At 36.0% G+C, this 27716-nt stretch overlaps 2 protein-coding genes across 3 annotated transcripts in view; one reads left to right on the top strand and one right to left on the bottom strand.

The window, feature by feature from the left end:
• The first annotated feature begins 1504 nt into the window (after nt 1-1504).
• On the top strand, nt 1505-14106 carry LOC117335782 (cytochrome P450 3A8-like). Of its 2 annotated transcripts, XM_033895966.1 has the most exons (14): nt 1505-1861; nt 2260-2356; nt 2648-2700; nt 4305-4404; nt 6548-6664; nt 8259-8350; nt 8853-9001; nt 9225-9349; nt 9920-10049; nt 10496-10653; nt 11035-11123; nt 11962-12099; nt 13012-13168; nt 13597-14106. In XM_033895966.1, exons 1-14 carry the CDS (start codon nt 1791-1793, stop codon nt 13669-13671), a joined length of 1551 nt encoding a protein of 516 aa, XP_033751857.1. In that variant the 5' UTR covers nt 1505-1790; the 3' UTR covers nt 13672-14106. The 2 variants fall into 2 exon arrangements, with proteins under 2 accessions (XP_033751857.1, XP_033751858.1); XM_033895967.1 differs by lacking the exons at nt 1505-1861; nt 2260-2356 and adding an exon at nt 2361-2462.
• LOC117335778 (Hermansky-Pudlak syndrome 5 protein-like) overlaps nt 13996-27716 on the bottom strand; it is a 21988-nt gene continuing 8267 nt past the window's right edge. The window contains exons 11-12 of the mRNA XM_033895961.1: nt 27409-27485; nt 13996-16239 (exon numbers count right to left, since the gene is read on the bottom strand). Of these exons, the coding sequence (XP_033751852.1) occupies nt 16154-16239; nt 27409-27485 (163 nt within the window). The 3' untranslated portion in view covers nt 13996-16153. The remainder of the gene's footprint in view (nt 16240-27408; nt 27486-27716) is intronic.

Here is a 27716-nt window from a genome sequence, read left to right as displayed (position 1 = left end):
CCACCAGTAACACCACCATCACCAATAACACCATCCCCACCAGTAACACCATCCCCACAAGTAACACCATCCCCACCAGTTACACCACCATCACCACCAGTAACACCATCCCCACCAGTTACACCACCATCACCACCAGTAACACCACCATCCCCACCAGTAACACCATCCTCACCAGTAACACCATCCCCACCAGTAACACCATCCCCACCAGTAACACCATCATCACCACCAGTTACACCATCCCCACCAGTAACACCATCTCCACCAGTAACCCCACCATCACCACCAGTTACACCATCCCCACCAGTAACACCATCCCCACCAATAACACCATCCCCACCAGTAACACCACCATCACCACCAGTAACACCATCCCCACCAGTAACACCATCCCCACCAGTAACACCATCACCACCAGTAACACAAGTAACACCATCCCCACCAGTAACACCATCCCCATCAGTAACATCATCCCCACCAGTAACACCATCACCACCAGTAACACCATCCCCACCAGTAACACCATCACCACCAGTAACACCATCACCACCAGTAACACCATCCTCACCAGTAACACCATCCCTACCAGTAACACCACCATCCCTTCCAGTAACACCATCGCCACCAGTAACACCATGCAGATTTGATACATATATCATTATCATATGTTGAAGTTTAGATATGGTTATAGTATTCACGTTAATATATGCGTATTGATTTTTTTCGGAAAGGTCCTATGCACTCTCGATAAGTCCGACTGTTTAATCACTTACAAGTAAATAGTCGATCGTGTACCTGGAATTCCATTGTCGGTATGGATACTAATTTCAGGTCAACAAGGTGACAACATCAAACCAAATATTTGATAACACATCACGCATGTATAAAACCAAGGACCTATTAGGAACATGGACAGATTTTCAGTACAGTGACGAATAGCATGTGTTGTACACGTGCGTCAGCGATTTGACTGAAGTCAATAAGAGCAAGAATATTTCAAAAGTTTAATCAATATTTTTCTTAATGCATTGATTTACATTTATTTTCTTTAAATTATTGATATGATTGTTATAATTTAGAATATGCTTATTGAGTATCAGCAATACCTGGTTATATATATCTTATATAGATATTTTAGGATAATATCTTAACAATTTCCATAGATATAAGGCAATTATGAATATGCTATGATTAGATATTATCTCCGTCCACAATGTTCATACCACGTATCAAATTAATGGAACAATTAACATGTGAATGAATGTCTGATTTATTAATCATACACGTCGACGTAACATACACCCTTAAACCCTTGGATAATACTACATGTCAGTAATACCGACAATCAGCTGCAATTTAGATAATATCGCCTCGTGGTTGTGATATTATCCCCATGTAGTGTAGAAAAGTGAGTCAGAACATGATAAACGAAAGCATTCCATTCTGAATAAGCTCACTGCAGAAAACATTGAGGGCCCTAGACCGTTCAATTACGTTAAAAACTTTGTTTTAGACAAGCGTTCTATTATGACGATTTACCAAGTGTCTGCCGTTTAAAAGGTTTTGTGTGGTATAGTGTTGAGAATGTGCATTCCTCCCAGCGGTAACTACAGTACTTTAACAGCATAAATACGGTATAGCTGACCTTCACTGCTACCACTTCATTATAGTGTACACAGATATGTCGTTCTAGATATGTTGACAGTATGTCTAATACCTATACCTGTGTGTGTACGCCGAACACCGAGGATCTACCTGTGATAGGGAAGTATCTGTGAGCTAACAACATGGAGGTACTGGGATTTACCGTCCCTCTATGGCTGGTGCTGATCATAGCCGTATTGGCCCTGTATACATAGTAAGTACATCTAAATCTAAAGAATGAAAACATTTACTAAGCAATGGATTGAATAATTGAAAATTCCAACTTTGATTTTATTTAGCAAGCAGAATTTTATCATTATTGATATATTCTATTATTTTGTTAAGGCATTCAGCTGGATAGTAATATATTCCCAGGATACACGTGTTTGAGCGTCAGTAGATTATGTAGATTTTGACAGTACATGTACTAGTTAGATTAAAAATTAATTATTATCCGTAATGTAATGAAGGCTTGGTGTTTACTGGTCAACTTTCAATCCACTCGTTAGGCTAATCCTTCATTTTAAAAAGTGTAAAAAAGAAACAGAATGAAATATGCCGTATTGGTTAGTAGAAGGGACAACAAAGTGATCATTTTTATCATCGTTTCAGTATGATGAGTCGTCACCATGGGACCTTTAAGAAGCTCAACATTCCAGGACCTGCACCCTGGCCAATCATTGGAAGTCTAGTAGAAATCAACAGTGGGGTGAGGAAGAAGTAATGAAAAATACCCAGCCTACGCTGGTGCTCGAACTAACGACCTCTCGCACTCAAGACAAATATCCTGAATATATTCCCACTAGTCTAAACTAGTAAGGCGACATTATACTCTCTAATTTTACATTTTTATTTTTCAGTTAGGAATTGGTATTGACAATGAAATCAATTTCTAATTAATCATATTCGAATCTTGGGCTGAATTCAGACTGTTTGATATTGTAATGAAAATTAAAAAAATGTTGTTTTGTTTACAAATTTTGTCTGCTTTGTGTTGTAGGGATTTCAGAAGTTCCAAGTAGATTGTATGAGAAAATATGGAAAAGTTTACGGGTATGTTTATATTATTGTTCCCTCACACCGTAAAGGTATTTCGGTTTCCTTGGTTCCCTAACACTGTACATGTATTTCGGTTTCCTTGGTTCCCTAACTACGTACATGTATTTCGGTTTCCTTGGTTCCCTAACTACGTACATGTATTTCGGTTTCCTGGGTTCCCTAACACTGAACATGTATTTCGGTTTCCTTGGTTCCCTAACTACGTACATGTATTTCGGTTTTCTTGGTTCCCTAACTACGTACATGTATTTCGGTTTCCTAGGTTCCCCAACACTGTACATGTATTTCTGTTTCCTTGGTTCCCTAACACTGTACATGTATTTCTGTTTCCATGGTTCCCTAACTACGTACATGAATTTCGGTTTCCTAGGTTCCCTAACTACGTACATGTATTTCGGTTTCCTAGGTTCCCTAACACTGTACATGTATTTCGGTTTCCTAGGTTCCCTAACACTGTACATGTATTTCGGTTTCCTTGGTTCCCTAACTACGTACATGTGTTTTGGTTTCCTTGGTTCCCTAACACTGTACATGTATTTCGGTTTCCTAGGTTCCCTAACACTGTACATGTATTTCGGTTTCCTAGGTTCCCTAACACTGTACATGTATTTCGGTTTCCTAGGTTCCCTAACACTGTACATGTATTTCGGTTTCCTTGGTTCCCTAACTACGTACATGTGTTTTGGTTTCCTTGGTTCCCTAACACTGTACATGTATTTCGGTTTCCTAGGTTCCCTAACACTGTACATGTATTTCGGTTTCCTAGGTTCCCTAACTACGTACATGTATTTCGGTTTCCTTGGCTGTCTTGGTACACTCGCGGAACACACTTACTATATTGGCTGTAAGGTAGAGTGTCCCGGAAATTTTCTTGTGTATCCGAAAGTAATTTTGCTATAGGATTTGATATCATAACCTCTTTTTGCAATATCCACTCCATTGCTATTCATACCTCACCAATATTCTGAGGATCGCGGAAACGTCAATCAGAGAGAGGCGACAGAATCGTCATTGATAAAACTGCTGTTATACATTGCAGGACTTGTCTATTGTAAGATCATAAATAGGAGATCATATATTGTGAATAATTTTGAATGTCTGAATGGTGTGACACTCTAACTTACGTCTGTAGATAAATAGCATGGTCCCCGTATATCGAAATAGTCGTATTCATTTTATATAACTGCCCCGAGACAATGCTGATTACGGTTTTGACCACACGTCAGTATTTCCGTGGCCCTATACTACTTTTCTTGTTACTCAACCCTGTCAATCATTGTAGAGTATTGCTGTAACACACACTCTATAGCTTTAATATCACATGTAGAAGTGTTTGCTTTCAATTCATGATTTATCGTTCGCTGTTGAAATGAAGGTCAAGAAATCCCAAGGTTGAGGAAATGTTTGGTATTAGATAAATACAGTGTCAATGATATTATATTTAACTTACACATACAGCGCGCCATAAACACTATAAGTTCTATAAACCATTCAGATCACTGTACCCGAGTCTTATTTCCACTGTTGGTGAACAACAAGAATTAAAATGAAATACAAACGGTTGTTCATTGTTTATTTATTCTATGATTTCTGTGTAGATTCTACGGCGGACTGTCCCCTCAAACGCTCGCCGTCGGGGACAAGGAAATGTTAAGAGAGATTCTTGTGAAACAATTTGCAAGCTTTACGGATCGAATAGTAAGTAGCATTAATCGAACTTATATACAAGTGTACATTTCGTTCATTTAATATTGTTCACATTCTTCTTTTTCTTATGCCTCTGGTTCCGCTCGGGAACAAACGGCCACAACAGCACTCCTCCAACAGACTCGGTTTTGAGAGACCCTCTTCAGCTCGGCCCATGTCATACCGGCTGTCTTCATATAAGCGTCTGTGCTCCTTCGCAAAAGTCTGCCTGGGTCTACCAACTTTCCTTCTTCCTTTGGGGTTCCAGTCCAATACCTGCCGAGTGACGTTTGCTGGTGCTTTACGCAAATGTGTGGCCAATTCAGCCCCATTTTCCCTTCTTGATGTCTTCTCCATTCGGTGTTTGTTAAGTTCTATGTCATAAGAGATGACCTCTGGACACCTTATGTTAAGGATATTGCGCAGGCATCTGTTTACGAATGATTGTAGTTCGTTCATGTTTGTTTTGGTTGTACGCCAAGTTTCGGAGCCATAAAGAAGGACTGATTTGACATTGGTGTTGAAAATCCTAATCTTGTTGTGAGGTGAGAGGACAGAAGATTCCCTGATGGGTTGTAGAGTTTTGAAAGCGTATCTCGCTTTACTGATACGGCTCTTAATGTCCTCGTCTGCTCCGCCTTTCTTGCTCATTATGCTGTCCAGAGAGAATTTCACCACTTCTTTCATATCCTGATGAAGTAGGACTCGGTCTCTCTGCTGGTTGTTAATGTGTAGGATCTCTTTCTTTCCAGTGTTGATTCTGAAGCCGGTCTTCTTGGCTTCTTCTGAGACTCTCTCTAGCTTTTCTTGCGCCAGTCTACCACCATCAAAAAAATGTTGGTGACAATAGGACAACTTTTACTCGTACTTGGTAGGTGGCGTCCTCATACAATTACTGGATGATAGCAATGTATGTTTGGGGGAAGCCGTAGAGCTGCATCAGTTGCCAGATTACCTCCCTGTCCAGGATGTCAAATGCCTTCTGGAAGTCCACGAAGACGGTGTACAAGGGGTCGGCTACTCGAAGGACTGCTTAATGATGATTTTTTTTATCGTGGCGATATGGTCCGTACATGATCCGTCTTGACGGAAGCCTGCCTGTTCGACTCGCAGTGTCTTCTCCAAAGCGCTTTTGAGTCTCTTTAAAATGATTCTCGACAGCTCTTTTCCAGGTATAGATAAGAGCAAGTCCGTAGATGCTTGCATAGCTGTCTTCGGGGCTTCTGGTGGAATACCGTCTGGTCCTGCTGCCTTACCAGATTTAAGAGACGTGATGGCTTTCATTATCTCCTGCTTCGTTGGTGGGTTAATGTTAACTTCTAGTAGTTGCCTGGCCGGGGGTATGCCAGAGGGTACTGGTGGCGGTGGTCTGTTCAGGGTCTCCTTGAAATGTTTTGCCCTTCTTGCTCTTTATGCTACATGTACATCTGCAGTGATGATATCGCCGTTTTGTCCCCGACAGGACGACTGGGTTGCTTGCCTTCCCTGATAGTACTTTTGTGATTCGTAGTCTCTGTATGTCTCTCTTCCCTGCTGCTGTCTCGGTTTCTTATGTAAGCTCATGGATGAAGGCTCGCTTGTCTTGCACTCTTCTTCACTTATCTGTTGGTCTCCCAATATAGAGTCTATTGTTCACATTGGTTACATATTAATTTTAATCCAATATTTTGTACATTTGTATTACTGTAATCGTTTGATGTGGAAATATCAGTCTCTCAAACTAAGGAGAAATACAAAATTTAGATGATGATGATGGCAAAGGTTCAAGAGGTCCATTTGTGGCACTATTTTTACCCCCTCTTTGCATCTTCTCAATAACAAAGATGGATTTGGATTGTGAGTAATTGATCTACTTTATATAAACTGAATATGTATTTTTGTTTGAATCATTATGTCATCGATACATGACCATTTCAACAACAGATTTATGCTATGCTGTCTTTGATTGGTGTATTCTATGACAGCAGCAAACTAGCTGAAGGCTCTGACCAGGCTCAGGCTGACAGTTAGTACTTACTGTACGATATAGGTGTTGATTTACGCCTCTTTTTTATTTGTCAAAAATGGCTCGTATTGAAAGTTGCCAAGATAGCAGTTGACAGATAGCGATGTTTACAAATCAAAAGCAAATCTGTTCCTCGTTCCTGTTCAATAGGTGTTTAAAGAGTTCAATGGGGATGTAGATACAGCTATTAATAACTTAAGTGGAGATCACTGGAAGCACGTGCGCAGCAAAATTACTCCCGCGTTTTCTACTGGGAAACTTCGGAAAGTAAGTACTCCTAATTTATATAAACATGCATTTGACGCAGTGTTTGTTATATAATTGATGTATAAATATTGAGAACTACGATGTCACTTGATCAAATGTCTCGCACTCTAGAGGAATGTTGGTTTACTTTTGAGGAACACGTCGAAATAAAGTTGAACTTTTTAATGCTAGTACCTAACGACATATAATTGACGTTAGAGTTGTCATGTGTTAGGTCTCCAGACTTTATGTGGTCTTAGATAATGTTAGCATATTAGCGGTTACATGTTACCTTTGTGTCTATATAGACATAAACGAGATAAAACATAGATGTGATACACAAAGAAGATAGAACATATAAAATTGTATACTGTTTTATATTCATATTATATAGACATGAACGAGATAAAACATATAGATGTGATACATGTTTTATACCCGTATAATATAGACACACAGAAGATAGAACATATTAAATTATACTGTTTTATATTCGTATTATATAGACACAAGCGAGATAGAACATATTAAATTATACTGTTTTATATTCGTATTATATAGACTCAAACGAGATAGAACATATTAAATTTTATACTGTTTTATATTCATATTATATAGACTCAAACGAGATAGAACATATTAAATTTTATACTGTTTTATATTCGTATTATATAGACTCAAACGAGATAGAACATATTAAATTTTATACTGTTTTATATTCATATTATATAGACTCAAACGAGATAGAACATATTAAATTATACTGTTTTATATTCATATTATATAGACACAAAGAAGATAGAACATATTAAATTATACTGTTTTATATTCGTATTATATAGACTCAAACGAGATAGAACATATTAAATTTTATACTGTTTTATATTCGTATTATATAGACTCAAACGAGATAGAACATATTTTTTTTTGTTTTATATTCGTATTATATAGACACAAAGAAAACAGAGCATATAACATTTAATAATGTTTTATATTCGTTTTATATACACACAAAGGGGATAGAACATATTAAATTTTATACTGTTTTATATTCATATTATATAGACTCAAACGAGATAGAACATATTTTTTTATGTTTTATATTCGTATTATATTGACAGAAAGACAATAGAACATATAACATTTTATACTGTTTTATATTCGTTTTTTATACACACAAAGGGGATACAACATATAAAATAGTATGTAATGTATTATATTCTTGTTGTTGTAGTGCATTTATTATACCATGAATCGCTCCTAAACAGGAGACGAAACAACTTTTAAACCGGTCATATCTTCATGAACGTCAGATAATAATAACGTTGTCAGTAAACTTTCCTGATATGTTGGTGATGTTCAAACGTGACAGAACCTGATATGTTAGAGTGTGAATTCAGGACATGATACTCTCTTACATAAAACATCGTCAGCTTATATATAATTATTACATTGGCTTCAAGCCCGGCTCTCCTGAAATAAAGAACAGGTTCTGGAGTAGTGAATCAGAGATGACATAAACGTCGCATTAGGTAGAGATCACTGCATTTCACGTACAAATGAAGAAATGCGTAGTGAAACATTTCTGAATAAAAAAAATAATGATAATTTACAGATGGCTCCATTGGTGGATCACGCCAGCGACACACTTTTGAAATCACTGAAGAGGAATTTGAAGGATGGCATTGGAATTGTTGAAATGATGGAGTAAACGTTTTAGCAATTTTCTGTATAATTAAGGAAAGACGTTGGTTATTTGTTTTGATTATTTTTCTAGTGTTACAATATTCAAAGTTATTTTATTCAATATCACGGTAAGTACATTTTTCAATTAGTTATTAACGACCGTAGCTTAGTTCTAACGTACAGAATATGAAGATGTAATTCTTAACTTACATTGCCAATTTAAACCATTTAATGATGAAGTAGGTATGTTTTACTAATGTGGTACATTCTTCAATTAGCTATTAACGATCGTAGATTATTTCTGACGTACAGAATATGAAGATGTAGCTCTAAACCTATATTGCCAAACTATTTAGTTATGAAGTAGGTTAATTTTACTAATTTGGTTATGTATTAACCCCCCCCCCAAAAAAAAAACCCAAAAAAAAACAAAAAACAAAACAAAAAAAAACAAAAACATAAACCAACCAAAGTAAATACGTAAATGATAATAATAAGTAAAATGTCGTATTTTCTACTTCAGAGTCTTTGGAGCCTATACCATGGACGTGATATGTTCAACGGCTTTTGGTATTCAAATAGATTCACAAAACAACCCAAATGATGAATTTGTGTCCAATGCAAGAAAATTCTTGATTTTAAAGTTGTTTTCTCCCCTCATCTTAATTTTGAGTAAGTCCATACACTTGAAAGAGTTAATATCATTTAACACAAAACAAATCGCCGATTCAGCAGGATAAACATACAAAGTGTTGAATCATAAATCAATGTTACAAATATATCTAAAGCGGTAATATAAAGGAGAGACTCTGAGTAAAGTTTTATTATATACTGAATTGTTAATTACGTTGCATTTTTAATGTTCGCAAACTGATGCATCTTTATTTCTTTGCAGTATTTCTACCAAAACTTCACTTCCTGGCGCCTTTGATGGGATTTACATTCCTAGATAAAGACATCCAGGCGTTTTTCCGCAGGATAACAGCCAAACTTCTTGCTGAACGTGTCGTAGGCAGCAAGGTAATCTAGCGAATATAATTAATTCTTTATTAATAAGGTTTAAAATCTTAAACGCCGCATGTCTTATCTATATGATCTACAGTAATTACAAGACGCTCATCCTTCTCACACACATGGTCTGATTCTCTTTGTACCTTTCCAAGAGTGTGTTTGCAAATCTATATTTTTGTTCGCGTTTTCTCTTTGTTTTATCGATATTGATGTAGAATTAAGGTTTCGTTTTAAAGTGAGCATCCCTCATTCTTTTTACGGATGAAACGTTGCCACAATCCTTAAATACGTCATTACGACGCGTCTTAATGTTAACTCGAACACAGATAAGGATTATTTTAGGAATATCAGCCATGATTGTCTTCATGTGGGATTAACAGGGAAAATAGCCGGCTATACAGTATCTTTAAATGACGTAAAGTGTCTTTATCTAACATGTTGACATCATCGAGAAGTCATAAAACAAACTTCAATTTGTAAGGTTTTGAAATGTCCAACCATAAAAAGGTACAGATACCGCTGAGAATTTGGCGTTAAGTAAAACGAATAAAAACATACACCGCACAATATATCTTTCAGGATCGTGTAGACTTTCTTCAATTGATGAAAAATGCGCAACATGAAAGTGAAGATTCGGACGCAGAAAACGATGAAGAACAGGATGACAATATTTCCCTAAAGACACCGTCCACGTCTTGGTCGAGGAAAGGTATAGCATAACATTACAGAAAGGTTATATAACCGCACATGTTTCGGTAAATGTTTCTAAAGTATCACAGATACCATGTGATAGGTAGAGCTACATGTAAGTTCTAATGGAACATTAAAGAAAACCAATAATATGTCAGTTTCTTAAATCAATTACGGTTTGAGATTCAGTACAGGATCAATCATTTAGCAAACATGAAAGTTATCTTATCCAGATGAGTCGGGAGAAAAAATAAGGGGAAACCAAAGAAAAAACAAAGCATTCTACAGAAAACAATTTTAAACAGAAAGGAGGTAATAATTTTGCTCAATAAAAAGAAAAGTATTTAGTGTGAATATAATGAAAGTTCACCCTGAAATTGTAAACAGTTTGTAATTAGGATAACCAATCTGATAATTTGTTCTTTTGAAAAAACCAATCTGATAATTTGTTCTTTTGAAAAACAGGTATCACATTCGATGAAATTCTAGGAAATGCCGAAGTTTTCTTCTTCGCTGGTTACGAGACTACAACGATAACTTTATCGATGGCTACGTATTATCTGGCTTTGTATCCGGAGTACCAGGACAAACTTCGACAGGAACTGACGGACAAACTCGGATCTGTGTGTAGATATATAAGAGCCATTAGGGAATTGATGAAGACTATATAACAGAGAAAATAATTCATAATACATTTATATTAATTTATTAAAGATATACTGTTACGTGATAACGACTTGTTCACAAAACTTATTTTATATATTTTCAATTTTATATACAAGAACCGTAACTGAATAAACAGTAGTGGATTCTAGAATCAGTAACTACATTATTTGTATATGTGGTCAGTACGTATATAAACAAACAGAATATTCAGTAGGCAGTTATTTTGTTAAAGAATAGCACATGAGATATTTCACACACAATACTTATTTGCAAACATTAAAGTAAGTTTTTAAAAATATATATACATGTTGAAACCTTTATGTACTTTTGTTTTACAGAAGGACTTGACCTATGACAACGTTCGTGAGGTTGAATACCTGGAAATGGTCATCAACGAAACACTCCGAATCAGCCCTCCTGCTACACGGTAAGATCTTTAGTAGAATACAACATTCTCATTAACAAAAATACGGACCTTTTTTTCATGTCGCCTTAACGTTTTATCACGCAATATATTTCAACATCATAGCTTGGAGATCATCGGGGCACGTGTCACTGTAAGTCATTTTTCATATTTCGTCAAAACAGAGTGATGAGCAATTTAAAAGTTTGACATCAGTGAGGTAGTTTGTCGAAAGTAGGTTGTGTACAAAAGTTGCAATGGCAAAATTTTCCGGAACAACGTTGGTCTCAGTGCTTTAAGTTTTGAAGTTAATTACATACATGTCCTTCTAAAGTATCCATATAACGAAAAACATCCAAGGGAATGCTTAAAACGGCCAGAAAGAGAACGGATTTCCCATTTGATATGAGGCTTATTATAAGATAGAGTATTCGAAATGATACATCCAAACCGGGGAAACATTCATTTCCCCCATAGATCGACCAATTTAACAAAACAAAGGCTCTACCACCCATGCTACATCTATGATTGTGGTTCTGTTGGAATAGCTTTGTCAGGAATGGAGCTGAACACAAAACCTTGACAATGTTGACGCCCCCACCGACACCGCCCGGAAAAGCAACGCCTATGTGCTACCTTCTTTAAGTGTTTAATAGCACGTGGGTGTTTGTATCTAATAGGGTTTAGAATGAAATGCATTTACACACTTTAAAATAATTTTTCTCTAAGAAAACTTTTATACAGGTAACTCTACATGTGTCATTTACTAACGTCATTAAAAAAACGAATACTTTAGAAATTAAATGGAAAAGTTGACATGATATATGTATCAAATACATGGTGTTTGGATGTAATTCTGCAGGACGGACAGGGTTTGTGTAAAAGATACGGAGATCAATGGCATCAAGTTTTCGGCCGGCATGAACATCAGCGTACCTATCTATGGCATCCATCATGATCCGGATAACTGGGAAGATCCGGAGAAGTTCATTCCGGAAAGGTACCTAGACATTATCTTCAACAATACTTTGACACTTGGTACAAGATACAGACCCTCAGATGATGTCCATAGATCACTAGATATGTTCTCTTGGTAAATTACATTGACAAAATCTTAATATTTATTCCTCTCAGATAATTTCCATCACACCAGAACATGCGCAGCCCATCAACGGCAGTACTTGTAACTTTAACTCGTGGCTTTCGTTTCCACAAATTCTATAATCGCAGTTTAAAATCTTATGTTTTTGTAAGCTTCCATTTATCATTGCGTTTCTGTCGTTTTAGTGTCTTTCCTCGAAATGCATTTCTATATAACTATTTAGATGTTTTAATGTCAAAGTTACAATGCTGAGCTATAGCACTGCATATATAGTATCGGAGCGAGATCAGCTGGAAGTACGATGTTACTGTAGCACCTGTTGTTTGTTATAATTTGATGCCACACACAGCAAATCGTAATATGGCTAACGACAGACATGATAGGATTTCTGTATTTTGGTGATTCCTCTTGAAGATCATGGCTGTTGATAGGTATTCAACAACACAAACCAAACCTTCTCTGAAACTGACTTATATCATCGTCAGATATCTTGTTCCCGTTCGCTCAACCCCTCATGCAATATTTTTTTCGTTTCGTTTCGAACTTCCCATAATCATTGTACTTCTACATCCAAATAAATTTTAATTGAGTCTCGATTATATTATGATCAAGACGTTGAACTTTTCAAGTCATTTGGCTTGATATGGATTTATCTTCGAAATGAACTGGGTCTCATTTAGTGAGCCGGTCTTCACTGATTTTCATGAACGGAATCCCTGGAATTTCGAGTATGCAAATGGATCAACTAATTGCTATCCTTGAAAGTCAAAAGTTCCCTTTTGGCAAAATTTTGCTTTGTGTAACTTGCAGATTTGCAAGCAAGGACAACTACGACCCGATGACATTTCTTCCCTTTGGTTACGGACCTCGGATATGCATTGGCATGCGACTTGTTCAGATGGAACTAAAAATGTCACTTGCCAAGGTTATCCGCAATTTCAAGATTTCCGTTTGCAGCGAGACACAGGTATGTAACTACCGTTTAACACGAACATTGAAACACGGGGAATTGTTTTTGACAATTATGCAAATCTATTTACATGCAAACTATAAACCAAAAACTTTAACCTGTATTAGATGACCACCTGTCTTATGAGACTTTCTGGACCGGTTCCCTTGGAAAGTCACACAAGGTTCCCTTGGAAAGTCACATAAAGACAGGTTTGACTGCAGTTATGAAATTCAAGAATTAAACCGTCAAATACATGTGCTTCTTTTTACATAGCATAGTGTCACTACATAAATCAATGGATGTAGTGACGCCATGCTTTAAAACGTAAATGTTAAGCTTTATGTAACCTGCTAGCATGTATGTAATATCAAAATGTGTCTAGAATATAGCTAAGTAAGAAATCACCATCGATAACCTACTAAATGCCTTTCTTTATACTCTAGATTCCTCCCGAGATGATGAAGCTGGGGTTGTTAAAGCCAAAAACAGTAAAACTGAAACTGGAAGAGATAAAGTAGACAGCGGACATGTGGAGCCCTGGAAATGCCTTCACGCTTTTTTTATTTAGATTCTAACAATATTCAAAGAAGTTATCAATTACATAGTACTTTAAATAGAACAGTAATTATACATTTAATACTTTAAATAGAGCAGTCATTATTTTGACGGTGAACTGTTGCCGTCCACGCCCGCGTGCGGCTTCAATTACGAAGTAATTATGACATGGGATACAGACATGCGATGGGTGTGACAATATTTTATTGTGCGATATAGCCATGCGAGTCTAAACATGGTATGTGTATATTTCCTACATAACATGGTAATGATAACAATACAAAATGTATGTTTTAGTATTTATTCATCTGTATATTTTATTTATACAATGTTTATACAAGTAGGCGCGTGTCTAACCACAGGAAAATTTATAAATAAAATCGTTTTTGAGAAAAATACACGATAGCTTTAAATTTCTCGATTTTTGTATATTGCACGTTGCTACCTGTGGTACACCATGAATGTATAGACATTCGCATCAGTAAGATATACACAGACATTTGCACAGGTGCTCAATAATACAGCTGCTGTAGCTAGCCTAGCTTTAACAGACACACGTATAGACTAGTAGTCTGAATTATTCTAATGTTTATTAACCTGTCTGGTGTTGATTTATCGATATAAAAAGCCGATAAAACGTCGTAATAATTCTGACTAATAGCCCCATGCATACTTCTTGCATACACCAAGAAAATGGCTATCTATCAAGCATTTCCATTTCAAAAGTTAAACCCAGTTTACCTTGTGTTAATCTCACATTAAATCACTATGATTATTATCCTTTGTAATTAAATTCACTATCATAAGTGTTTTGCCATTATTATATGGCAAAATATTGTTTTCAGGCACACAGAAAAATATAATTTGTACATCAACGTTACATTCAAAACATACCTTATATCACAATTTGTTCCATCAATCACGGGGAAGACAGATATATCACAGCATTTAACACGTTACAGTCTATAAACAATATATTATTATCAAAATGTACATAGTACAAACACACAAGATACAATTATTTTGCCTTATTAAATAAGAATTTGGTCATAAGATAGTTATCAATAAATTAAATATATATTTGATAATTGGTTGACTTTGTCATTGCCATCAATGAAATGCTTTAGGTGTTGAGCATTGATCAGGTATTTAATATATACCTTCTTCATATGGAGTTGCACCAAAAGGCCTAATGATTACTAAGACATTCAAGTGGGATATACCTCTAACTCCTCATCAATGAAAACGTCAATGCGTTCTTAATATATCTTGTACACCAGGTTTTTATTTTAAAATTGGTCAAGTGAAACATTTGTCGTTGACCAATGCCCATCGAAATCTTATCATATGTAGACATTGATGTGTGAATCCTGATGCTATGACGTGAATATGAATTAAAATCTCTTTAGGAATTCATGAGATATAGTGCATACATGGTTATCGCGTACAATAATGTATGCATGAGAAAATTACACACACCGGTCATTAAGAGTGATAGAGGTAACTGTGTAAGTGGAGATTTTATTTCATATACAGACACAAGTGATGATATTGTTCCTAACCTGTAATATCATATTATTATAACCATTACAATTCTAAATAAAATCATACACAATTCTTACGAAACTAAATCATGGACCTAATGAGATCTTACACTTAAAGTGTCAAGGGGTGTTAAAAATAAATATCGTTATGATGTTAGATGATGTCAAAAAATTTGAAATACGTTCGGATTTCACAAAACTCTTCAGTATTCAAACTGTTTCACATCTACATATCGTATGCTGCGTTTTATTTTGATTATATCCTGGAGTTCACCAACTGGTTCACTGATTGTCAGAAGAAGATTCACAAAGGGATTACAGTTGTCAGAAACAAACAGGAGAAAACAAGTACGTTTACATACATATACCATCTACAAAGAAAGCTACATACTTTGTACGTTGTTTGGATATCAAACTGGAATGTAAAGAGACAATACCCTGTTGTCTGTTTAATTAGCTGCTATCTTAACACAGATATATATACCAATGCCGTTAAGATGTGAAACATCACAGCAGGTCCTATATCATGACACGTACAAAGTATCTATGGTCAGATATCAGACTTGCATGCATTAACAGGAGAAATGCGGAGCTACATGTATCAAAACAGGACAGGTACAAAATCTTCATAGGTCAGAAATCCACAGCTACATGTATCAAAACAGGACACATACAAAATCTCCATAGGTCAGATATCCAGTACAAAATCTTCATAGGTCAGATATCCAGATTTACATGTATCAAAACTGGACACGTACAAAATCTTCATATGTCAGATATCCAGTACAAAATCTTCATAGGTCAGATATCCAGTACAAAATCTTCATAGGTCAGATATCCAGAGTTATATTATCAAAACAGGATATAAAAACTTAGCTGGTCACACATGTTCAGTATTGAGTTACACATGTGTAAGCTGTTGTCGAGAAGGAAGGCCACACAGGAGACACGTCTTCTCAGGAACACAAAGTCGGTGGAACACATGGCCTGGAAATAAAAAAAAATTCAAACAGAACTTCAATAAAGACTGGTAAAGTCTGTAAATTATGTTTCAGATTCTAAGAATGTAATATTGTGTTATATTATATATAAGTATCTCTGAGGAGTCAAACTAGGAGCTTGACTTTGCTTCAATCTAATATAGTTAATCAAAGTACTGAAAGTACTGTAGGAGGCGTTAGTCAGATGTAAAAGGAGATATTTGAAATAAAGCAAGAATACAAATTAAACTGATATCAACATGACTAAACATTTCCACTTAAGTGTGTCAAACCAACTGGACATAATGGTTTTCACAGTCCTGATGAATGTAATGGTTTAGACTGTTTCGATGTACATAATGGTTTTAACCATCTTAAAAGTTGCAAACCTACTTCTAAAAGTAGTTAAACATTTCTTATTTCAATCAAACCTTTACTAGTGGGGTGACACCTAAAGGAGTGTCACAGAAAGAATGAAGTGTAGTTAGGGAAGATAACTCTGGATGAGCACGAAAGACAGAAAAAAATAAATGCTGAGGGTGATACAGAATTGTCCGTCTTGAGTTCAGAGGTTCCATGCACGAGTCCTGGTTTACATCAAAATCGTTCAATGTCAATATTTCGACGAATAAGAAGCATCAGCGTGGTTATATGGCAATGAATCCGATGTGGTTGAATTCGAATTCCCCTATTTACAAAAATGTACCATTTTGCATCCAAATCCATTGTCTAAACTTCGACCAATCGGAAGCCTTGGCAATGATACCGATGCAATGGAATTTGCAGTCCCCTAATACCAATATATACCATATACCAATGGTAATCGAAATCAAAGAATATCTAAATTTTCACCAGGCAGAGGCAAATAAGTCTGCGGCGGCCATCTTGGCTGACCGATCGGAAAATAAAAGATCAGTTGCAAACCCCATGACCTTGAAGAACATTTGTGTCTTTTTTTTTAAGTGGGACACTAAATAGATTATTGGTTATCTTATAACACTGGTAACCCCAAAAACCTTTATTTCCTTTCCTTTAGCATAAATACCTTCACTTGCTCTTACAGTGCTAACATGAAAACCGTTGACGGTTCAGGTCGTGTATCACCTGGCACCACCCGACAACTCGGTAACCCATTTGTCGAACATCGTTGTAAAATACAGAAGACAGTGGGCGGGACCACGATACCAATTACCGCAGCTCATTATAACACGGGAGCGAATCAGCGCTCTCGGATTGACAGGCCACGTGCGACAGAAATAACAGACAACATGAGATTGATACAATGTTCAATTATATACAGGATTTTATTAGACTTCTCTATTAAATTTAACCGTGTCTATGATATATATAGTACTAAATTAGAAATGTAAGCAGTAGTCACTATACATACCACATTTTTCAAACAGTTTTTCGCAGGCATGATTGGGAATGGCAGTAATTGCCAATGTCGTTGCGAGTTCAGTAAAGTTATATATATGTTAATGTAGCATTTTCCCTTAGACCGTTTCTCGTGAGGTGAAAAACGTACTCGGCAGCGTTCAGTTCTGGACTGTACGGGGACTGAAATAACAATTCGACGCCATGTTGACCAAAAAGATTACGTAGTAATTGTTCTCCGACCCTGTGATGATGAAACCGCAGTTATCAAGAATAATACAATAATCGGATTTCTAAATTCATTCCGTTGTTGTAAAAGTTGGTCAAAAAAGTTGATCATTTCTAGGGCATTTGACGGCCCCTGAATAATATCAAAGAAGTCCATCAAAAAAAAAAAAAAAAAAAACACACACAACACAACTTAACTGTGTAGGTGTACCTACAAAACTATGTCCGTAATTCCTGTTTCCTGCCGTTTTAATAACGGAAGATCCGTCGAAAAAATGAAACTTGCTCCGGTCGGAATACGATTCTGCTGGAGTACACTGAATTCGTTTACTTGACATTCCTAAATCGTCCCGGATAGCCTTATTTATTAAATTTACTGACGGAACAGTATCGTCAGTACACACGTGTTCATTGAGTAGTTTAGTCCTGATCTGAAAATGAAGAACGTTGTCGGTAAGTTTTTTCTGTACATCATGATTTCTTGGTGTTTTCACGGAAATAGAATTTTTTGCAATTTTCCAACAGCCTACATTATTGCACACAACCAGAGACAAATCTGACTTCAAGTGAAAAGGCACTGGTTATAGCATGCCAAATTATGACAAAACACCAGATGCGTTTGACAGGACCTTACAATCAGCCGACGGTGATACGACACCCGTGATCGGTTAATCAAACATTCTTTGAGAAACTTCACATACGATTTTTAGTTTCCTTTCTCAAATTGACCCAAAAATAGGGATCTAGGGTAGGATTTATATATTATTATTATCACGGAAACGTGTTCAATACATAGGGATATGAAGTGGATTACATGTAAATGGAATAATTTTGTTAACATTTAATGATCTTCTGTCAAGGTAACATGTCAAGTCCCTCCGATAATAATACGCTAGGGTTTTCAAAAACATTCCTTTAATCAAAATCTATGAGAAAATGTTTAAACAATCGCCATGTTCATTTATCACAAGGGGACATACAGTATTGCCCAACACCTCAATTTCTTCCATGTTATCGCTATCGTTCCGACAACAGAAATGTGCAAAATTTATATAACGATGAGAACTACATGTGTGCCCAAATGAGAATAAGACGAGTTTCTGTGCCTACCAGTATTAAAATAAACACCGAAAATGTACAGAATAATTTACCGTACACAAATGCCATGTCTATCTACGGTTAATTAACCAATTAGTGATACTTGGGGATTTGAGATTTTTTTTACAATACTTAAATTGGGTTACGTTGAGAGTAAAACAGTCCTTTTAATTCAAAGATATTTCTTTTGCCACTTGGGAAAAGTACACAATTCCCATAAATATTTTATTTTAACAATCCACCCTTTATTCAAATGCAGTAGCACATATATACTTGTATGCGCTCCACAAGACAGACAATCGGTCTGTTATTTCTGTCGCACGTGGCCTGTCAATCCGAGAGCGCTGATTCGCTCGTGTGTTATAATGAGCTGCGGTAATTGGTATCGTGGTCCCGCCCACTGTCTTTTGTATTGCACAACGATGTTCGACAAATGGGTCACCAGATTATACACGGCCTGAACCGTCAACGGTTTGCATGTTAGCACTGTAATTTCCTCACTTTCACTTAATTTTCTCACCTGCACTTAATTTATTCGCGCGACATTTAAAACTCTCAAATACGTTTAAATATTAATACTGGCGAGAGGAATTGAAGGTTTGGGGGTTACCACTGTAATAATTTTCATAATTCTTCAGTTTTCTGGAATATGACACATTAATTGATTATGAGACATCAATTGGCATCTATGCAAGCATACGTTAGGGTCTCTCGTGTGTTGTTGTTCAGTGAGGTAGTCACCCACTACTATAAGGAGACCCAGCCTCAAAACGATCCTGATTGCAATATATACCCGTGGTGATAAAACAACCAAACAATCAACCCTAAGTTCATCTTAGTAACAGATGTACTCGCGGTATTCTAATCGATCAATAATTACATATACGATCAAAGATAAAACAAATGTTATGCATATCATTATGATGTCAAAATCAGGGCTTCTAGGGACCACAAAACAAAATCAAAAATAGATTGTGGGTTTTTCCCGTTTGGGCAGAAGATTTAATAGGAAGGTGAATGCATCCGGGCCTACTGATTGGATATTTAGGGGAGTGGTGACGTAACATCCGCCACCTCTCGATAAAATAAAAACCCTATTGTGGCCGTTCTATGAAAGATATAGAAAAACTAAAGATACGGTTTTCTTCAGAACTATCTCTTCTTGTTATGTTTGGAGTTTCAAATTTTTGGATTGAATCGCTGATTTTTAAGGACCGGTTAAACAGAAGCTACCGGTCAAAGTGACGATTTTGGCATGTTTGACCCAAAATATCTCATAAATACGAATTTCCACAGGGATACCAGATACATCCAGACCTAGATCGAGCCGAGTTTAACAATGGTTCAAAACCCTATCAAAATTGTATGTGTCATTTTTTCCACCCCCAAATCGCTACAATAGCCGGCAAAAATCGCGAATTAGCTCATACTATCATTACGTTCCGTAAGGAACGATAACGAGTTATCGTCCCTTACTACACTTCATTCTTTACTTAAAAAGTCAAACATTTTAATTTTTTTTTTCAAATCAACTTCTACTTAGGTACATGTCATTAACATTCATACTTTAAACCATCTTTTATACTTAAGTACAGTGGAACCTCTATAAACCGAACATGCACGGGACATGACTATTTGTTCGGTTTATAGAGGGTTCGGTTTGGAGAAGTTGATCGAATGACCGGTCAAATTCCGGATATAATTGGTTGGACGATGTTTTATTAGAATGCACCCGATTACAAAACGGCACGTACATACTTAGACAATTTGGATTGTCTGAATAATATGCATATTATGAAAGTTAATCAATGTTTATATTGCAGAATATATAAGAAAGGCAAATGACTATAACAATAGTTTTAAACAGTATTTTCACATGTACAACTACACTTTACGATCGGCCTACATTTTGTTACATCCGGTGAAGCTTCGTCATGTGGATGGGGCCGATAGTCCAATACGGAATATTTTACATATCGACTAATATTAAAGGGTGTGAAGATGTTTTGTTTCAATATCAATTACAATTGATCAGATGATACTGGTCGTATTTCCGACATCGCTGTTGTCTAAAAAAACACCACGGGCTTCTTTACGAAAACAACCCCTTTTGGGCCTCATTTAAATTAAATGCGAAACTCAGGCTTCTAGCTCTACTTGCATTGAGAAGATAAACGAACCGACGCGCTTCAATGAAGTGTGGTATTGTTTCATAATTGTCGTGTTGATTATACACTAGGCCTTCCGTCATAATGCCCCCTTGGGATATATATTGGATACCTGTACAAATCACCTACGTAGGTCCCGAGACAATAAGGCTTCACACCATACCCGTCACAGTTGTTGTTTCACGGTTGATTGGCCTGACCTCGTGTCAAAATCGCTCAGGTAAGGCCGATTTTCAGAAGTAATTTTTGGTATATTTTAACAGGAATAGTTCAAAATTTGCATTTATGTGTTTAAAACAAACTTATATTTTATAGGCCTGGGTATTAGAAATGTCGAAACAATATGATGCATTTCGATAAGTTATAACAATACACGATATGTATTGAAAATACAGGGAGTGTCTGCTACTTTTTTTGTTGAAAGTGTGCAATGTCTTTCAATATCTTGTAAACAAAATTGTTTATTCCTTTCTATTTTGATCTTAGAATAATATCAAAATTAGATAGACAGCTTTTAAAAGTTATTACACTTTTTTTTCAACAAAGACCTCATTTTTAAGGACAATTATTTCAAAATTAGATATCAATTCCATCTATTTTAATAGATCCAATGGCAATATTCACAATAAACTGTGATTTGTGATTTGTAGCTTTTTAATTTAGCACCAAGATGTAGATAATAGCCTAGTAGCTATAGGTACTGTATATAAATATACATCATCATCATCATCATCATCATTCTTTATTTCCTCCTTACCGGAGATTTTGTTTGACAATAAAGTAGACAAAAAAAAGCATTCAGAATGTCATATAAAGAATAAGAAATAAGTCACGCCGTTAAGCACTCGCCACCCTTAATGGGGGCGCTCACGTGACGCGTTTCGTGGTCAATCAATCACTGTGTCAGTTTTAAAGGCGAGCATTAGGTATGCAAGACACATCCGCTTGAAAGGGTCTTGGTCCAGATAAACATCAGGCACTTTAGCTCCAAGAATGGATCGAAGAAACAGTTCATCGTCCATAGTCATTAAGCGAGTAACGCAGTCAGCTCCAAAACACTCAAGAAGATCGTCTAGGAAGCTCTCTCTCAAGTGAGAAGTTAGATTACATGAGGCAACAACGTGAGCAGTAACGTCATCAATTACGTGGTTGCATCGGAGGCAGAATGAAGGCACTTTAGTTGGGACAGACGTAATGAGTTCGCATAAAAAATATGTATCCCTCGTCTGTACATCAGCTTGAAATTTTAAGAAGTGAAACGTTCTGTACTGGTTATGAATAAGCTTGTATCTCTCGAAGTCTTGATCACTGTCTAGTCTACAGCGAAGTGACCTGTCCTCGTGCGAGAGAACAGCGCGATTAACAAGAGTCTTCCACTCATACTTAGCAGGGAAGCATCGAGTCCTTAGATACGATTCCAGATAATGCATAAGATCATACCGGATGAGAATGTTCACCACGTCCGGGATGAAACCTCGTTGATTCCCATTACTGGCAAGGAAGTATTGGAACAGACAGACGAGAAAAATCTGCTTGATGTTAAAACAGCAGTCCAAGGAAATGAGTTTTTGAAGAAAAATCATTTTCCGCTTACATATCTCCGCGTCAATCCTTATAACTCCGAGCATACTTTCGATCATATCCGATCTCGTTGACCTTCTGAGATGAAGTATATGCTTTAAAGCATAGTGTTGGAACCGACGTATTGATAGAGTATTTGTAATAGACAATTGGCACCAGTTTTCGCAACCATAAAGGATCGATGATAGGATCACCTTCCTGTACAGATTTATCTTCACCATGGGGTGAATGTCACAGGTATTCCGATTATCGAGACCAATAATGGCATGGAGCAGTTTACGGCCTTTCTGACAAGCCCGGGCGATTCTCTCATTATTCGAGAGGGTAGAAGAATGCACTGTTCCGAGATGGACTTGTGAGGTTTGTGGATTGATTGTATAAGGCCCTTGGGGTGGGGAAAGAACCCTGGGCCTATTTTTACATCAGGATTGTGTTCATCTCTTGTTGTCCAGCAAGAGTTGGGATCTAAATGGTTTCACAGATAAAACAAGAGGCCCAGAGGGCCTGTATCGCTCACCTGGTTTTATGAGATATGAAACAAAAATGATGCTTAAGTTTATTTGTCAATATATCATAAGCATTTTATATGGGTACATGTACATTGGTTTATTGTTATTCTAAAAATGTCAATTTAGCGAAATTGACCTATTTTGGTCCCATCCTTCAGCCCCCGGGAGGTTAACCCCAACATTCGTACAATTTTGAATACCCACCCATAACCATGCTACCATACGAATGTAGGTTTTATACAAAATTGTGCAATCAATCCATGAAATGAAATTGACTTTGCGTACAACCCCATAGGGATTGCTACCACACCAATGTGAGTTATATCCATAACTTAGTTTCAGAGAAACCAATTGACCCCTTTTGACCCTGCCCCCCGGGGGTCAACCCCGCCATTTTTACAATTTTGAATCCCTACCCAAAAGGATGCTACCAGTCAAGTATGAGCTATTTCGATTGCTTAGTTTCAGAGAAGAAGTTATTTCCGTCAATTGAGCCAAATTGACCCCTTTTGAGCCAACAATTGAATTGCAATTTATGGATAATTTTTGATTTTGGCAAGAAAACATTCTTTAAAGGGCATGTCTGCATCATTTTTAATAATTTGCCTTTGAAACTTCGCACACACCTTCATAAGAGCCGGTTCTTTAAAATGTGAATGAAGGTCAAGGTCAGAGAGATAAACTCAATATTTGTAGCCAGTCACACATCTTACATGTATCCAGCCTTCGTGTGTATGTGCAGTTTTGGGTCATTTTTTAATTTTGGTAGGAATTTCTTTTTAAAAGTGCCATATCTGCGTCATTTTGATTATTTGACCTTGATGCATTGCACACACCTTTAAAAGGGCTGATTCTTTAAAATGTGACCCAAATTAATAATTTGAAAGAACTTTGAATTTTCTTGATCATTTGACCCCCATGACCTTGAATGAAGGTCAAGGTCAAATATAAGTATAACATTTGTAGCCAGCCATACGTTATCGATGCGCCAAACATCAAGCCTTCATGTGTATATTATAGATAAAAGAGCAGAAACCTTTATTCTGCAATTTTGGATTATTTTTTAATTTTGGCTGGAGAAAATAGCTTTATGATTCTTTTCCAAGTGCCATATCTTTCTGCCATATTTTTATCTGATGACAATAAAATATGCACATTCTGTTTCAGTGGACTATGTTCTTTCATATGAAATGAAAAAAAATGATCAATATAAGATTTTTATTTTTGACATTCGAACCCATAACAAGTCGTTGGCCTTGACATTCTCTGACAATATATCATTGAGAAAAGTTTGCCCTAACCACGTGCTAACCAATTTCCAATGAAAATGAAACAAATTATGCTAAAATATGTGTGATGAGTTTTCTATATAAACTGTAGTAAAATGTATCCTCTCCCCAGGGAGAATGCGACACATAGGGGGCCATGAAATTAACAATTTTGATAAAACAGCTTAAGAACCTTTTGTACACCATTCTGCGATATCTTGGTCTTAAGAAGAAGACCGACGCATGACGACAGATCAAATTATAATGGTGTATATTATGAGCTGAATGTCAAAGGATTGTAAACTCTGTACAAATTGTATTATATTATCAGGCAGTCAGCCTAAATGTATGTTTCATTTCTACCATATTAGAAGTTTGATGTTTTGTACGATATATATATATACTTAATTTTTACACATACATTAAAGGAGTTAGCTACTTTCATAAATTAAGATGTTTTTTCTAGAGTTTACTAGGCCGGATGAAATATGATCATGAGCAATCAGTATGGTAAATATGAGATTTGATAAAATGCCTCTCGTAGTCAACCAATCATGATCACTCAACTTCTTTTTGTAGGAGTCAATATTATATGTAGGAGAATTAAACTCTCGCGATGTCTGTTGCACATAAGTACAAAGAAATACATTATCACTGAAGCCGAAAAAAATCACACTTAAGTAGCAATAACACATAATAGTCAAAAACCCAATATATGTGATCAGTGATAAGAAACAGTACTTATAAGCATTTTTGGCAATTTATACTGAAACACCTATAGCCTTCCATATTTGACATCCCACAGATTGTTGCTTGTATATATATATAGTTTTAAAGGTCAACATTGGAAAAAACCTAAATGGTTATACATGAATTCATAATGAATAGAATTATTGACAAAAAAGTTTCATTTATTTTCACACTTTCTGGAGACCAATAAGGAGATTGATGATAATTTTAAGGGATTTGTTCGTGACATGAAAATCAAACATTTTTAATGAAATTTCAAAAGCAAATATAGATTTATTTTTAAAGTTATGAGGATATTGATATTTGAGAAAGTCTTATATTATATGGATTGTATATCGATTGCCAATAGATATACATGTATTTATCATTTTACATGAAAACAACAAAAAGTTATATTACATGAAAACAACAAAAAGTTGTACTAGTACGTTAAAATGCAATTGGTATACATTTTGTTAATCTACAATTACTTTGTATTGTTTAAATATTCTATGTAATACAAACATTTCACAGCTTGGTGCATACAAATGTATATATATATATTACATGAAAACATTTGAAAAGGTTGCATTGAATCGTGAGCTGAATAATATATAAATAAGACAAGCTGGTTCAATAATAATTTAGCATTTTCATATATATTACGAGTGCGAGTAGCTACTGCAGTAAACCTTATCACAAAAATCCAGATTCTGTATATTTTCTCTGTCGGGGAAGGTACAGCACAAATGACCACCACGACAGATATGTGCCAGTTTTCTTAGTTTTGAAAAATAAACGATCGAATTCCATCACGCCATCACGTAGGTCTGCCGATTCATAGATTTGAAACACAGGGACTTCGATCAGTTATCGCAGTAATCCGAAAGGTTCTGGTGTTGATATTGCCTTAAAGCTGATTAAAGTCTGCATATAGTATATAGCAAGATCGTCAGAAAATTCGGACTATAATCGCAGTAGATATTGTGATTTTGTGGTCTGGCCAGGCTTGAACAACTTATCGTAAACAGTTCCGTCCTAAATAAACAAACGCTTATTTCAGTGGGTCAACAAACAGATTTAAACTTTGTAAGCAACTTGCCTTTAATTCATAATGATAGATATTAATTTCTAGCGACAATCATCGCACTTTGATGCTTCGTGTGAAGCCCATGTCCACGTGCCTCCATTTTGACAGAGTGCTCGCTCACGTAAACAGACGAAACACGTGATCGCTAAATATCGGACCAAATCTCATAAAATCTCGTGAACAAACTACCAAGTTGTAAACAAAAGAAATGTTGTTAGCCAAAACCTGGAGGGTTTTATGAAAATCGGAAATTTGTTTGCGCTTGGGTTGTTATGCCGTCTTTATTCCTAGTAGTTAAACAAGTGTCCTCTGTAAGGTAACGTCAGAATATCGCAGTTATCTCCCTTCAATCAGTATTTTCGATATAGATTTGCAAAAATCGATGCAGGTGTAGATATTTACAAGACATTATTCTTATTGTTTATTCAAAATAGTTCCTGAAATGTTCACAACATTATCAGCATAGTTAATACATTTCTGTGCACATCTACTTTGAATGACGGACTACAATGACGTGCCTCATACTTGGACTAATAAGCGAATCATTACCCCTAGTTACAGAAATTACCACCAGAGGTCTCAAATTCCGGGCTTCCGCCGAAGAGAAATTTATACTGAATATACCTTTTTTCATGTAATAGCACTTTATTTGTAGTCGTGATAGTTTTCATAAATGTATATATAGTTCAACTACATCATATATGAACCGAAAGAAACTACAAAATGAACTGTGAAAGGAAATATAACGAAAATGAAAGTGAGAGATTGTGACGTCACAACTCGTAGGTGATTGTAATATGGCAGGCGTAAACGCCTCCATAAAAAGTGAAACAGAAAATATTATTCTTAAAAATTCAAAATAATTTTCAACCTTGAAGGAAAAAACACATTTATAGTTGTTAAATTCATGTTTTCTTATTAAAAAACATTTTCCTTTTAAACTTCAGAATTTCTTCATCATGTTTTTTTTTTATTAAAAACAATTTTCCTTTTAAACTTCAGAATTTCTTCAGAGAAAAATCAATTAACTATCTCAAGAATGACATAAATTGACGAACTCATATGAAAACTGTCGGTGTGAATTAAGAGGTGGTTTAACAGGTTTATGAAGTTGTAGTCTAGACCTACCACACTGGAACGAGAGGACACCTGGCTCCACGTGGGAAACTGCCTCAGTCAGAGATAGGTTACAACACATACACGTCCTGTACAACAGTTGAGAAAATGTTAGTACATAGGAAATTGTATGTACAAATGTATATAGTTATATGATATACAAGATATGGCTCAATATGTCATTTAGTCCACGCTGGATACCTCATTAATAATATAAATACTTTGTTTTTCAAATACAGTGATTTGCCAAGAAATCATAAAAGGACATTTTTTGTTAACTGTTTGTTTTAATTCAAAGAAGGATTGGATAAGTGTACATT

The sequence above is a fragment of the Pecten maximus genome, chromosome 10 (genome assembly GCF_902652985.1).
Source record: "Pecten maximus chromosome 10, xPecMax1.1, whole genome shotgun sequence".
NCBI lineage: Eukaryota > Metazoa > Mollusca > Bivalvia > Pectinida > Pectinidae > Pecten > Pecten maximus.
This window is presented reverse-complemented; position numbering and strand designations above follow the sequence as displayed.